The sequence below is a fragment of the Apodemus sylvaticus genome, chromosome 2 (genome assembly GCF_947179515.1).
Source record: "Apodemus sylvaticus chromosome 2, mApoSyl1.1, whole genome shotgun sequence".
Taxonomy (NCBI): domain Eukaryota; kingdom Metazoa; phylum Chordata; class Mammalia; order Rodentia; family Muridae; genus Apodemus; species Apodemus sylvaticus.
Window position 1 is genome coordinate 170,064,841 of NC_067473.1, and position 14,609 is coordinate 170,079,449.

Sequence of the window (14,609 nt, forward strand, 5' to 3'; positions counted from 1 at the left end):
TTTTTCCCTCGCAAATTATTGGATTTGTTTTTAGCAAACACAGTGAATCCATTTACTGTGGCTGATGCCTTGTGTACACATCTACTTGAGCAGGGCAGCCTCTCAGGACTTCTAGCTCTTAAGAACATTGACTTGCCCTCCCAACAGACAATAATTCTAATAGCTAGTAAAATAAGAGGTAGAACTTTATAGGCCCCTTCAATTGTGCTCAGATTTTAGTCAGCATAAGTCTGTTTTATTTTTAATAATTATGATTCACATTCATTCATAAATAGCTATGATTTACATATTGTAAGTTTTATAATTTAGTATTTCTGAAAGTGTAATACATGAATAAAATTCATAATATGACTATTGACATTTCTTTTTTGGAATTTTTAAAAACATTTTGAATAATTTTATATTAGAGTACTTCATATTATTTCTACCCCTTCCTCTCGCCAATGAAATTCTTCCACTATCCCCTACCACTCTCAAATGTTTGAGTTCCATATACACACATACACATATACATATACACAGTGAACACTTGGGATTGGATATTCAGTTAGGGGATTCATCTTTGGAGTAACTGATTCTCTCCATCTCAGCACCATTAACTGCCTGTAGCTCTTCATCTAGGAGTGGGTCCATGTGAAATGTTTGTCATTGGCATTAATATCAACTGATGATGTCATCATTCAGGTCTTTTACATGCATTCATATTGTTGAGATTTCATGCATGCAGCTTTTCTGTTACACTCAGAAGATGCTAGCAAGTAGTATCTTGGTGTTCTGGCTCCTATAATCTTTTTAATACCTCTTTGGTAATGTTCCTTGAGGCTTAGTTATAGGAGTTGCATTGTAGATGCCACTGGGGATGGATAACTCAAGGTCACATACTTCTGTATTTTGATCAGTTGTGACTATCACAACTGTTACAAAAGAAAGTTCCTTTGATAAGGGGTAGAAATTGCATTTCTCTATGGGTCTATGTATTTCTAATACAGGTAGAAACTAAAGTGGTTTAAAAGAGTGGTAGTAGTAGGCTCTCCTGTCAGAGATGACCTCTCTAGCTATAGACCTAGGCATTTAGTTTCTTTCTCTTGAGTGAGCTGTAATTCCAATGAAACAGCAGTTTATTGTTACCCTTAAGATTTAAATGTTGATTTATCCAACTATATTTTATGTAACTGAAATATTTTGTAAATATTAGCTCAAACTATAGACATAGCATAGGTATGAAACAAAGTCATAAAATGTATAAATTTGAATTAACTATATAAATAAAGAAACTCATGAGAACTCATGGGGAAGGTCATGAAAAATGTCAGGAAAAATAAGTAGGATATATAAAATGCAGATCTTAATATACACTTCCATTTCATTGGGTGTGTGGTTCTTTGAATAAGAATGGTCTCATTAACTAATATATTTGAATGCTAATTAAACAGGGTGTGGCACTGTTTGAAAAGTTTTGAAGGATTAAGTGTTGTGGCCTTTTTGAAGGAAGTATGTCACTGGTGATGGCCATTACACTTTCAAGCATCCATGCCAAGTCCAGAGTCTCTCTGCCTACAGATCTAAATGTAGCTCTCAGCTACCATGCCAGGTAAGGCCTTCATGCTGCCGTGCTTCCTGGGATGATGGTAATACTAAACCTCAGAAACTGTAAGCAAACCATCCATTAAATGCTTTGTCTTATACAAAAAAATGTTGATAGTATACACCTGAGGATATCTTTCTAAGCCAACCATTGTTATGATGTTTAAATAGGCTTTAAATATGGGCAGGACTACTGAGTACTTTTCTCCCTTGGTAGCTTGCATAGCACCTTCTGTTACCATGAAAGCTAATCCTAAGAAAGGAAGCTTTCAAGACAATTCCAACTTGATTCCTACAAGTCCTGTATCTAAAGTGTGTAGTGTCTTCAACAATAGAATCTCACTTAAGTTCTGGGGTGGTAAACAAAGGCAATAAGAATATCCTTTCTTTTTTTCAGAGTCTCTGGGAATCCCCTGACCAAAGGCTTGAGAGTTTTTGTTAGATTATACTCCTTGAGTTATATATATAAAGACTTATAAAATAATGTTTTGCTATGTTTTTTAAAAAAAATCTTTAGTGGTTTTTTTTAAATTTTTCACTCTGCTTTCCCTCCCCTACCAATAAAAGAACCTCTATTGTCTTTGCTTTTTTTTTCTTTGCACTCCACAATAATGATATCCTATATTCACTCTAGAACTCTTTCTCTGCCCCTATCCCACATTCCCTTACTATTTTTCTGGCTTCTGTGATTACTTCAGATTATATCATGAAGCTTTCAAGTAAATGTATGGAACTGTAAAGATTATGCTGAGTGTGGTAACATACACCAAGAAAGACAAATGCCTCATGTTTTCTTTTATTTGTAAATCTTAGTTCTGAATCTTATAGTATATAGCTTGATCATAGAAATCTGCATTTACATTGTATATACTGATATCATTCTCTATCTAAGATTGTAACAAAAGTTACACAATGCTCTTTCCAGATTTTTACAGACTATTTAATTCACAACTACTTATGGAATAATATTTATAATTTATGACTTTTTATATATGATAATTTTTGTCTTCTGATTTTCCTTTAGAATAAGCAAAATTATTCCTTGGGTGGTCTGCAGACCCTATACTTCTATATTTTTGAACAAGTACCTGAGCCACAATATCAGGGAGAGAGAAGCCCATCTCAATCTACTGTTTCCCAAAATCAGGACAAATGGGTGAGCAGAAAGAACAGCATTTCCCAGAGCCCAGACAAACAAAAAGATCAGGTATCTCTCTGGTGATGCAGAACTCCAAACTTTCACAAAAAATGATACAAAAAATATAGTGTATAACACTACAGACACAATGATGGTTTTCAAGGCTCTGATGTGCACTGTGGTGCTGATGTCTCTGTATCCTTTGGCGTTGTGCTGCATGTTCTTCAGATGTCTCCACAGGGAGAAGATGAGCAGAAAAAACATTATCAGGGACATAAAAAAGGGTATGAATGTGAACATAGGGTTAGTAAATGAAAGAAATTTGCAAATTTGTTTATGGATATACAGTCTTGAAATCTGAGACACATTTCTTTGAACACTATCAAAACACATATCAGAGTATATTTTTATAATTACAGTATTTAAGAACAAGAAAAATAATGACACTAATAGGGTCACCATAACCACATTTTTAGCTCTAAACTTTAAATAAAGAAAAACAATGTTAGAAAAGTTGGGTATCTTAAGAAAATAAAGAATGCTCAGACTTGCAATAAGCCAAAAGTTACAATGATTGATCACAGTCCAGGAGATCAAATACATTGTTAACATCTTACCAGTTTCATGCAATGCTGGATAACGAACAGATACCCACCAATCCAGGAATACCAACCAAGTTAGAGTGATTCTGCTAATTGCCAGAGCAGTGAGGATTTGATCCACTAAAGAGAGTTTTCTTCTTTGGATCCAGTCTGTGCAGGCCATCATAACAATGAATCCATTTCCTAAGGTTCCCATTATGAATTCCATACAGAAAATTATTGCAAATGTGCTTTGTAGAACAGCCACCATTGTCTATAAAACAATACCCAAATTTCTGAGGTAACTGTTGGAGATTGGTTAATATATCCCTTTAAAAGAAACTGCTTCTTCAAAATATGTAATGCACTTTCATTTAAAAAAATGCAGAAGTGACATCTCACAAACAAGCATCAAGATTTCTTAATGATTCATATGAAAATCTTAAACTGATGAACCACAAATGAAATCCATCCAAACACTAACTAGTTTGAATTATTCTAGAATGTTCTCTAGGTGATGATAAAGGAAACAGTGTTTTTGTACGCCAACATACAAATGTTTTTCTTTGCAACATTTTTAAATACCTTGCTAAGTGAATATCTGACAAAGTAATATTCTAATAAATGTGTAATAAGTAATAGAGCTTCCCTACTGTACAGAAATTCTCAGACACAATGGTTCATTAGCCTCTTCAAAACATATATATGGGTTTTAGCTGCACAAAGACCCATATATATGTTTGCCAGATATTAATGTATAAACTGCTATGTAATAAACTGGCTGAAATCAAGACTTCATAAGAGATTAATACTGAAAATAATACTTATTGATCACTTTATATAAAGGCATGTATACCCATTCAAAAACATAAATACACATGAAATGGTGCTAAAATGTCTTTTCTCTAGTGAAAAATTCAGCTTTCTATTTTACTCAGCACTATACCTCTCATTCACATTTACTGTTTTGATTTTAAGTATTATTTAGACAATACCCTCAGGTACACATTAAAGTATTAAATGTAAATATTCAGTGACATTGAGCTGTATGCTCTATTCGTGTTTACAGATTTTTAAAACTGTGGAAGTTTCTTTGTCCTCTCTTAAAGTAGCCAATGAGATAAATCAGTAAATCTAAAAAGAATCTGTTTTAGTGCCTGCTTCTCTTTCCCAGTAAGACAAATTCTGTTATTAGCATGAAGGTAATGCACATTTTAATTTTCACCTCTTACCCCCAACATCTATTTTGTGGTCATCATTATAAGAGCCAAGTTAGGCAATATAGTTCGCTAACCAGGCAACATGAGCAGTGAGCAGGATCACAAGGTTTTTCCTTTATAAAAGGGAAAAAAGTGAACAAAGAGAAAAGAAATAAACTCAGCAACATTTGATGTAGCATGAAAAATGTAAATATTAAAGGTAGCTGAGAAAGACATAGGTTACCCTTAGTGGTGTGGAGTGGGGGCCTGACTCTCACTAGTCTCCTTCAGCAATACTGAGCAAAATGAATGAATACAATAGATATTTTTAAAACCCCCACAAATACTTACATGTAGGTTTAATAGAAGAGCATAAGAAATCTTCCCAGTTTCTAGAGGAACATAGAAAATTAGAAAATAAAGCAAAAATGCAGACTGTCCAAGAGGAAGTATGTTCTGTATGATTTTGTTGCTGTCAACTAACACCGATGAGCTCAGAAAAGCCAGAGACATGCAAACTAAACTAGGGTGGTGCCGTGTGGTAAGATCAGGTATAGGAAGCTTCACAGATCCCTGGGAAGAGTCAGTACTTGTGTCCTCATCACTAGACACCCTACCATACTACAAGGACACTTGCTCTGCCAAGTTCATAGCAGTGATATTTGTAACAGCCAGAAGCTGGAAATAACCCAGATGTCCCCCAAGCAAAGAATGTACACAGAAAATTCGGTTCATTTACACAATAATAATATTCAACTCTTAGAAACAATGACATCATGAAATTTGCAGGCAAATGGATGGAGCTAGAAGATATCATCTTGAGTAAAGTAACTCAGATCCAAAAGGACATGCATGGTATATATGCACTGATAAGTGGAATAAGTGGATATTAGCCAAAAAATTTCAGAATACCTAGGATTCAGCTTACAGACTATAAGAAGTGCAACAAGCAGAAATGTCTAAGAGAGAAAGCTTCAACCTCACTTAGAAGAGGGAAGAAAATAATCACTGGAGACAGAGAGAGGGGGTGAACTGGAAGAGAGAGGGAAGTTGGAAGGGAAAGAGGAACAGGATCAGATTAGGCTGTGGGCACTAGAGAGAAGCCCAGAAGGCCAAGAGAATGAATGGAAATGAGCAGCCTTGGTGAGTGGAAGCTGGAGAGACCCTCTAGAGGGTACCATAGACCTGATAGGTGAGACATTCTCAGGACTCATTTTGGGATGGGATGGGAGCTTTAGCCAAAATGCCTAACACTGGGAAAAGAGAACTTGAAGAGTTCACTTCCAGTAGGTAGATAGGGCCTCAAGTGGAGGGACAGTATTACTAACCCAGATTCAAAATTCCTGACCCAGAATTGTTCATGTTTAAAAGAATCGCAGGGATGAAAATGGAGAAGAGACAGAAAAAAAGGAGGTCCAATGACCTGCCCAACTTGGGATTCATCTCAAGGGAGGGGTCACCAAGGCCTGACACTACTTTGCTTTGATGTGCTTACAGATGGGAGCCTGGCATGGCTGTTCTCATAGAGGCCCTACCAGCAGCTGACTAGACAGAAGCAGATACACTCAGCCATTGGACTTTTTTATTATTTTAGTTCTATCCATTTTTAGTTCCATACATTTGCCTAAGAATTTCATTAATTTGTTGTTTTTAATAACTGAGTAGAACTCCATTGTGTAAATGTACCACATTTTCTGTGTCCATTCCTCTCTGTTGAGGGACATCTGGGTTCTCTTTATGATACATGGAAAAAATCCAATTATTTCTTTTTATAAACTGTATAGGTTTGCTTTTTGGATATTTGTTATTAATTTTGCCCAAGTAATTTCCACAAGCTCTTTGCCAGTCTCCATTTATCACCCATAATGATATAATTTCAGCATTTGTAAGAGGTTCTACAATTTTGGCAGGATTCTGTTCCTGGCAATTGTTATAATAATATTCTATCTTTAGTAATTAACTCAGAAAGCGTTCATATATATGTCTTTAATTTTTTACTTTGTTTATGAGGCTAGAAAATCAATTCCATAGTACTATCTTCTTTATGCCTAATGAGCCTAGCAGGAGAATGAATTAAAGGCAAAATGATCAGAATACATGCAAGTTTAGGATCAATTCAATCCTACCTAGATGGTAAATAGGATAAAGGAATGTAGATCTGTTTAGAAGTAGTTCCTTGGGGGTGATTCCAATCTCTGTCGTCAGGATACCAGCATGTCAAGTTCAGTAGTGTCAGGATACCAAACATGAGTCAGCAGTGGTGGCACTATCTAACAGAAATTACCAGTTCTCCGCTGAATCAGTATAAATCAGTGGCAGCAAAAGGACCAGCTGTGACACCAGGATAAATTTTCTGCCATGCCTCTCTCAACGAAGTAAAGTTGAGAAGTTTAGTTGAAAAACATGGGACCAATGAAACACTGCAAAGCTAATTATGTAAGCATGCCTCAACTGTCTATTGTGTACTATTTATACTCATTCCAAATATTATATGTCCTTCCACGTGTCTTGCCTCTGCAAAACCTCACCACCACATGAGTTTGCATCACATAATATATCCAGAAATGTTTACTTCACCTTCCCTATCAAGGACTGTAATGCTCATTGTCAAAATTTTGTGCAGGCAATCTTTTTCACGATAATGCAGCTGCTGTGAGTTCATGAGTACAATGGCCAGGTCATGTCCAGAAGGCAACATTTCACCAAAATCCTCCTCTTTCTCTAGTTGAATCACTTTTTCTCCTCCTTTGTTTGAATAATCCCTGAGCTCTGGATGAATATCACAGAGTTTTACATTTATATCACGTTTAAGAGTTATTATTCAACAGACAGTTATAATCAGTACTTTGACCAGTTACAAATCTCTTCATTTAAACTTTGCTTATATGAAAAAGCATTTCTCTGACCAAGACTGAGAACAACACTAATCTATGATTATAAACATCTGTAATTAGAAAACAGTAGGACAAGTTGTTCATTTAATAAAATACTACCATTTCATCTAGGGACTATAATTTCTGCAGTCAGAAGTTGGGATCAGTTTTACACAAACAGGCTTAAGGAATGGATTTGAAATATAACAAGAAAACTATTAGTTGGCCTCCTGTCATGCAACTATTGTACAAGTAGGTATATCTTGCCTGGCAGATTGTAATAATATCAGGTAGTAGTCTAACAAAGTACCTTGTAGGTACTATGAAATGTTTCCAATTATACAAGAATCTTCCAGGATAGTTTTATCTGGTTTGCTCTCTATCCAGCAATTGAGTCTGTAATACTTTTAGCAGTGGGGTACTATCATATAATTTTGGTGGTGTTTTGCTTTTAAATAATGTGGCTTTAGGGAGAAGTGTTACTTACTCTGGTAGGTGGCATCTTTGACATATTTTCTATAGTGACTATAGCAATATCACCTAATCAAAGTAGACTAATCAAACATTATGTTAAATATCCATACTTATATCTCTACATTTGAAATAATATTCCCCTGAGCATTAATTTCATCATTCATTTACTATTATAGTAAATGAAACTAAAGGAAATCCTATCCACCAGCGATTTTATTGCCCATATTAAAGCATCCAAGTAAAAAATACATTCTAAAGCAGATTTCTTTTTGCTGTTTTTGCTGCTGTTATTTTTTATTGTATCTTTCATATTTGTCACCTTTAGTTTTATAGTGAGACAGATGATTTGCAGATAAATGTGGCTCACAGACAAATACATCCATACTTGAGTTGTTTGGTTTCATTATTGGGCCTTATTCAGTTTTAGGGGTATTATTATCTATAGTCTCAGTAATAAGACTCAGTGACACCAACTAATTGCCCAAACTGTATTTATAAAATAATACTTACTACTGTAACTACAGAACAGGATCAATTTATTTTCCATTTCTAGAGCAACATATACCCTGAGACTCACAGAGCAGAGATCTTTGGCCTCTTGCTCACTAGAGCAATACACTAGTACCATAACAAACATACGGAATTTTCAAAATACAAGTTTAGTCATTACCAGGACAATAAGAGCTTCAATAATTAGCTTTTCATAGCTAATGTTTAAAATTAAATGCAAATCTACTAATGTTACTTGTAATTCTGTGATCTTTTTATGTGAATTTGTACCATTCACTACTTTCTAGAAATGCAGTAAATTGTTTGCTTTCAGTGACATCCTGTGACCAATATCCGTCAGAACAACACCATACTGTTTGGAAGGACGAAAGTTTTATAAAAATGTTTCCACATCCCAAACAGGAGAAAATGAGCTCAGTTTAAATTCTTTTAGTCCTCAACCATAGGTTTAAATATTCCAAGGCAAATGTTGAAGAAAAACCTGAAGTCTAATTTGTGAGTGTGTAAATGAAGACATATTCTCTTTCACTATTTAGCATTATTTGCTTGCCTGATCTGTGCATAATTTTGCGTCTTTGAATCTAAAGGACAGCCAGTAAAATTTCAAAGTTTATACAAGACATTTATGAAATTTCTCAGTTGGTACATGCCTTTAATATATGAGCAAATAGGTTGGTGGTACTGTGAATTATTTTAACAAAGCCATTAACTATACATGTAACAAGATATAAAGAAATCAGTCCAAGTAATTTCATGTTTCTCTCATCAAAATATCTCAATTTTTCTTGAAATGATGTGGTAAGTTAATCACTTCCTAAATTGAGTGCTGATACCTGGTATGTTTTACAGTTTTCTGATTTATAAATCATACACACAGACTAATACATGTAAACATGCCACAAACTCACACAGTTTACTTGGTTTCAGAAAACCCTTGAGACTGCCATAAAATTATCTAGTAATCCTGAAACTGAAAAATGAGTCTCTCAAGATTTCTTGAGATTTAGTTTGCCTTCTTTCGCATTCAAGATTATTTGTATACATTCATTAATCTTACGGTTAGATTTTTGGAAAGACATTCTGCCTGGCTTTATTTAAAATTTGTCTGTTGATTGTTGAATGAAAATACCTAGAAGTGTTACAGTTAGTTCTTAATTTCATTATAATTTTAATCACTAGTATACAAGGCAAAATGTTTGAGATTTTTTATATCTACAGAAAATAGAGCGGATTAAGTTGAAGGCCTCTCGTTTTATTTTTACATGTAGTTCAGAACAGCCCTTTGGTAGAAGGAACATGATGTGATAGAAGACTATACTCACTTTAGAAAGTAGAAAACAGATAGTCAGAAAAAAGGGATAGGTCAGAAACAAGGAACAACCAAGAATCTCTTTCTACTTTTTCCAGTTCATTCACATACTGTAAGGCCTCTAGAATATATCAAAGTAATAAATAACATGCCACTTTGATACTAATCCATGACATGATGAGATATTTTATAGTGAAATAATAACTACTATTTGATAGATACATATTTTAAATAGAAGCATTCTTCTGAAAATAGTCATATTTCTATATCATGATGCAAAATTTATTCAGCCTATTTCTATGAGTCTATAATGTCTGAACAGCCTAAACACCATTCAAAAGTTCATAATCTTTTCAGAGGTAGTCTTCTCACCTTTATGAGCCTGTAATAAATCCAGAGAGCCACTAGAGAAAACTAAACTAGGCGTTGAAGCCCTAATGCTATAAAATATGCACTCTACCCCCAAAAGACAGTAGGAATGCTTTTAAGAAAAGGTAGCCTAGCATCTCAAGGATTCATTGTGCATCCGGGAGTTATAGATAAAGACTTCAACCCAGAGACTGATATTATGGTTTATGTAGCAGTGAGGCTGCACAGTGAGGAGTCTTCTCTTCTTGTCGTTGCTTTGTGCTGGTGCCTAATTCTCTTGCTGCAATGTTCCCAGCTCTTCAGTGAGCTGATGTCCCCATTTAATCGGGGAGCAGCTCCACAAAAAAATAAAATAAAATAAAATAAAATAAAATAAAATAAAATAAAATAAAATAAAATAAAATAAAAAAATCAAGAACCATGATTGCTCAGCTTCTTCTGCTGTTCCCATATGCCAGAGGCAAAGCAACTCCAACTAAAAGAATAGAAGGGTTTGGAAGTACATATGTTGTCCCCTTCTTGTTACAACAGAGGACATTATAGAAAGCAACAACTGATCACAATACAAAACTCAACGTCTCATGTGGCATGTGGTACTCAGTTATATGGGAAAAATCCACAGCACAGTTCCTGTACCTGAGGCTCAGGGAACATCATTGAACATTGAACAGAAAAAAAAAATCATGACAGTGAGAGAACCAGTAAATATGCTATGAATTTGTGTCTTCAATATGGGGACTCTTCATCTGTGATATTTCAACAGTATGGTTGGATATTCAAGATTTAAACAAATGCAACAGTAATATGACAACAAAAATTGAGCAAATCTCATGGGGCCTCATACCTAGACTGAGAACTGTAGGTTACTAAGTAATGCTAAGAGCTGAAAAATTAGTGTTCCTTAAGAATCAACCACATACCTCATATTTTCATACTAGTCAGTTCTGAAATCATATACATATAAGCAACACTAAACAGATCCAATACCCTATGCATATACATATATGAATTTGAAATATATATATATTTGATTTAGGAAGATGAGCGCATGAATTTGAGAGGAAGCAAGGTGAGGTAGATGGAAAGGATGGAAGAAAGAAAGTAAAAGGAGTAAATGATGCAATTATATTTTAATTAAGAAATTAAATAGTGTTGAAAATATATTTTGTATATATCAAATTATAATTTTATTTTCAAATATGTATATATTTATATATTTATCTTATACTTCTCCTTTATATATTTAAAATTCAATTGACATAAAATTAATGTTATTTGTTACTGTAAGGTTGTCTTATATTTGAGGAATTTGCATTAATATAAAGTTTTGTATATGTGTATTAATATAAAACTTATTTGAATTTTAAAAGGTTGTCATGTGTTTGATAGTAGTTATTAAGAATGTGTTCTTGAATACTGAAAAGGCTATAGGAATTAGAAAACAATGATAAATACAAAATTAATAAACATAAGAATTTGTTGTGGCTTTATTTTCCTTTAGGATGTTCACAAAAATATACAAAAATAATCCTCAGGCCTCAGTACCCTTTGGATCACCATTGTTGGTTCTGAACCTGAGTCACATTAGCACAAGATGTGCTAATCTGTCTTCAGCTTAACATTTTCAAGAATCAGGACACAGGAGAATAGTTAGGGCAATGTCCTTGCATCCTTATGAACAAAAGCACCAGCTTTCTCTCCAGAAGCAGAAGATCCCAAACTTTAGCAAGAGAGAAAAATAAAATGGCCTACACAAGGAAGAAAGTGATTATTGTCTGTAGGCAGTGATGTTGGGATCTCTGCCTTCTTGGGTCCTATGTTTCACATTCCTCAGGTATTTTCACAGGGAGGAAATGATCAAGAGAAAAGTGACCAGCCACACACACACAGGATATAAACATGAATAGACTTTTGGAAATAAAAGAAGTATGGGGAGCTATGTACTCAACAAATTCAAGCTGTAAAACTTGTGAACCTTATGTACAGTTATGAAAATATCCAACTATATATTTAAAGCTAAAATGTTTAAAATCAAGACAACCAAGGACGCCAACAGAGACACTGTCACTACTGTTTTAAATCTAATCTTAAAGCAAATGTAGATAGTTGGAAAAATTTTTGCTATCTTGAGAAGATAAAAGATGCAACCTAGATACTAAAATGACTGGCATCTGTTCCAACACTAGAAAACATTTTGACCATTCATTCATTGATCCATGTCCCAGGGTAGAGCATAGAGAGTAAACAATTTTTGTGATGCTAATTAAAACATGGAGATGGCAACAGCAGTGAGAATCTGATCCAGTGATAAGTTCTTTCTTTCTTTCTTTTTTTTTTTTTTGGCCCTGTCTATAATGTTGTCCAAGGGTATGATTCCAGTTTCAATGCTTCCAGTTATAAATTATAAATTCAAAATGATTGTAAATGTGCTCAGCACGATTTTACTCACTTACAAGTGAATGCCTTATGTCACTGCTTAAGCACTACTAAATACACATTTCTAAAATGGTGTCCATGCCCAGTTCTTATGACCACATAGCATGCTCACTTAAACAGCTTACATATAATAAACCACGCAACCCTGTAAGTTTCACTAATGACATCATACATTATAATAAAAATCCTATATTTACTCAGACAGCTGAGCTGAGCATCATCCAGATGTTATGTGCCTCATGCAATAGCTTGGACATTTTTCAAGGAAATACTAGGTCCTCTTGTGCTCAAATGCAAATACTTATTTTTTTATTGACATGACATAGTCTCATTATTTGAGCACTGAAAAAGTTTCATAACAGAATTTTAACATAGATACAAGGCAAGAATATTAACTTGTACATGGTATTCCATTAACACACTTTCTGTAAAACTATTTTAAGTTCCAAGATCCTGTATGTTCACTATATAAATATTTCTTTAGATGTTCAATGAAATCCCATTTCTTTTCTTGGAAAAATATATTTTCCTGAAATATTATTTATCATTTATTTTTATAAAAATGGATATAGTCCAATGCTTGACTGTAAGTATCTGTATCTGTCTCAGTCAGCTGCTGGCATCATGAATTTTGCATGCAAATGGAAGGAACTAGAAAACATCCTGAGTGAGGCAAAAGGACAGGTATGGTATATAGTCACTGATGAAATCTGTACTTTTTGGCTAATATCCACTCATCAGTGACTATATACCATACCTGAGACAGATACAGATACTTACAGTCAAGCATTGGACTGAGGTCAGAGACCTCTAAGGAAGAGTTAGGGGAAGGAATGAAGGAGATGAATGGAATGGCAACAGTATAGAAAGATAAACAGTGTCAACTAACCCTGGGAGCTCACAGAGACTATGTCACCCACCAAAGAGCATTCGTGGTCTGGTCCAAGGTCCCTGGCATATATGTAGCAAAGGATTGCCCTATCTGGTCTTCAGTGGGAGAGAACAATCCTATAAAGACTTGATATCCAGGAAAGCAGAATACCTGGTGGGGGGGAGTAACCTCTCAGAAGTAAAGGATGGGGACATGAGGTGAAGGATTCTGAAAGGGACGATCTAAATGGGGGACAAAAATAAAGCCTGTAATGATCACATATAGAATATTTACATATATGTATATATATATACATATATATATGCATACACACAAATACAAATATATAGTGTGTGCTTGTGTGTATTAATAAAATTGTCAACAAATATACTCATCCATAAACATTCATTTGAATTCAGATACCCTTTGGATTCACATTAGTTATTAAATTCACTTTTTATTCATCTAACTCATGTGATAACTATAGATTTTAAAATGTAGTATAAAAATGCTTTTAAGTATATGTTAATGAATCTTGAATATAAATATTCAAATAATTTTAAATATTTTGTCCCCGCATGCTATTTTGTGATTTCAGGAAGCATCGAAAAGTCGATCAGTTCATCCATAGAGACTGTCCCATTACACAGTATGCTATTTTTCTTCACTAGCATGGAGAGCCTACAGAATGCATCATCTGTACTGAGTATTTACTGCAGTCACCCATGTTCATTGAAGAAACACAATCTAACAACAAAGAATAGAAGAAACATTAGAGAATTCTACCAATTCAACAGCTAATGTTTAATCAAAGGAACATTGATATAATTGAAATAACAATGAAGAAAAAAAGAGAGAAATCATTAACCTCAAAAGTGACTGAGGACATGAAACACTGCAGTGTGTAGATGTGAATTCACTCTCTGTCTTATATAGAATATTAATTCAAAAAGGAATTATTAATATGGACAAGAATAGGAAATGAGAGATATCTTGAATAACTGGCCTTCATACCTCTTAGTTCTCAGTAAGAAGGTGTCTGAGATCAAATGCCCTACACTTAGGCTAAGGACAAGGATTGTATAGTAGTGAAGCACAGGAAAATTTTCAGAGAAACAAGTTTCTAAAAATATATGCACAAATTTAATAATTGTAGAAGCAATATTATTTCTAGTTTGTTCCATTTATGTACTGAGATTAACTCTGAACAGAATAAATAAAGTAGAACACCATGAGATTGGATTTCTGTGTAATTGTTTTTGGTA

General features: G+C 34.2%; 1 protein-coding gene across 1 annotated transcript; it reads right to left on the reverse strand.

The window, feature by feature from the left end:
- Positions 1 to 2,644: 2,644 nt before the first annotated feature.
- Positions 2,645 to 3,574, reverse strand: LOC127677715 (taste receptor type 2 member 113-like). Its single transcript, XM_052172732.1, has one exon. The coding sequence runs from the start codon at positions 3,572 to 3,574 to the stop codon at positions 2,645 to 2,647; it is 930 nt and encodes a 309-aa protein (XP_052028692.1).
- Between the last annotated feature and the right edge of the window lie 11,035 nt (positions 3,575 to 14,609).

Excerpts from the sequence above, each read along its gene's own strand:
- LOC127677715 (XM_052172732.1), bottom strand. The coding sequence starts at position 3,574 with ATGGTGGCTGTTCTACAAAGCACATTTGCAATAATTTTCTGTATGGAA.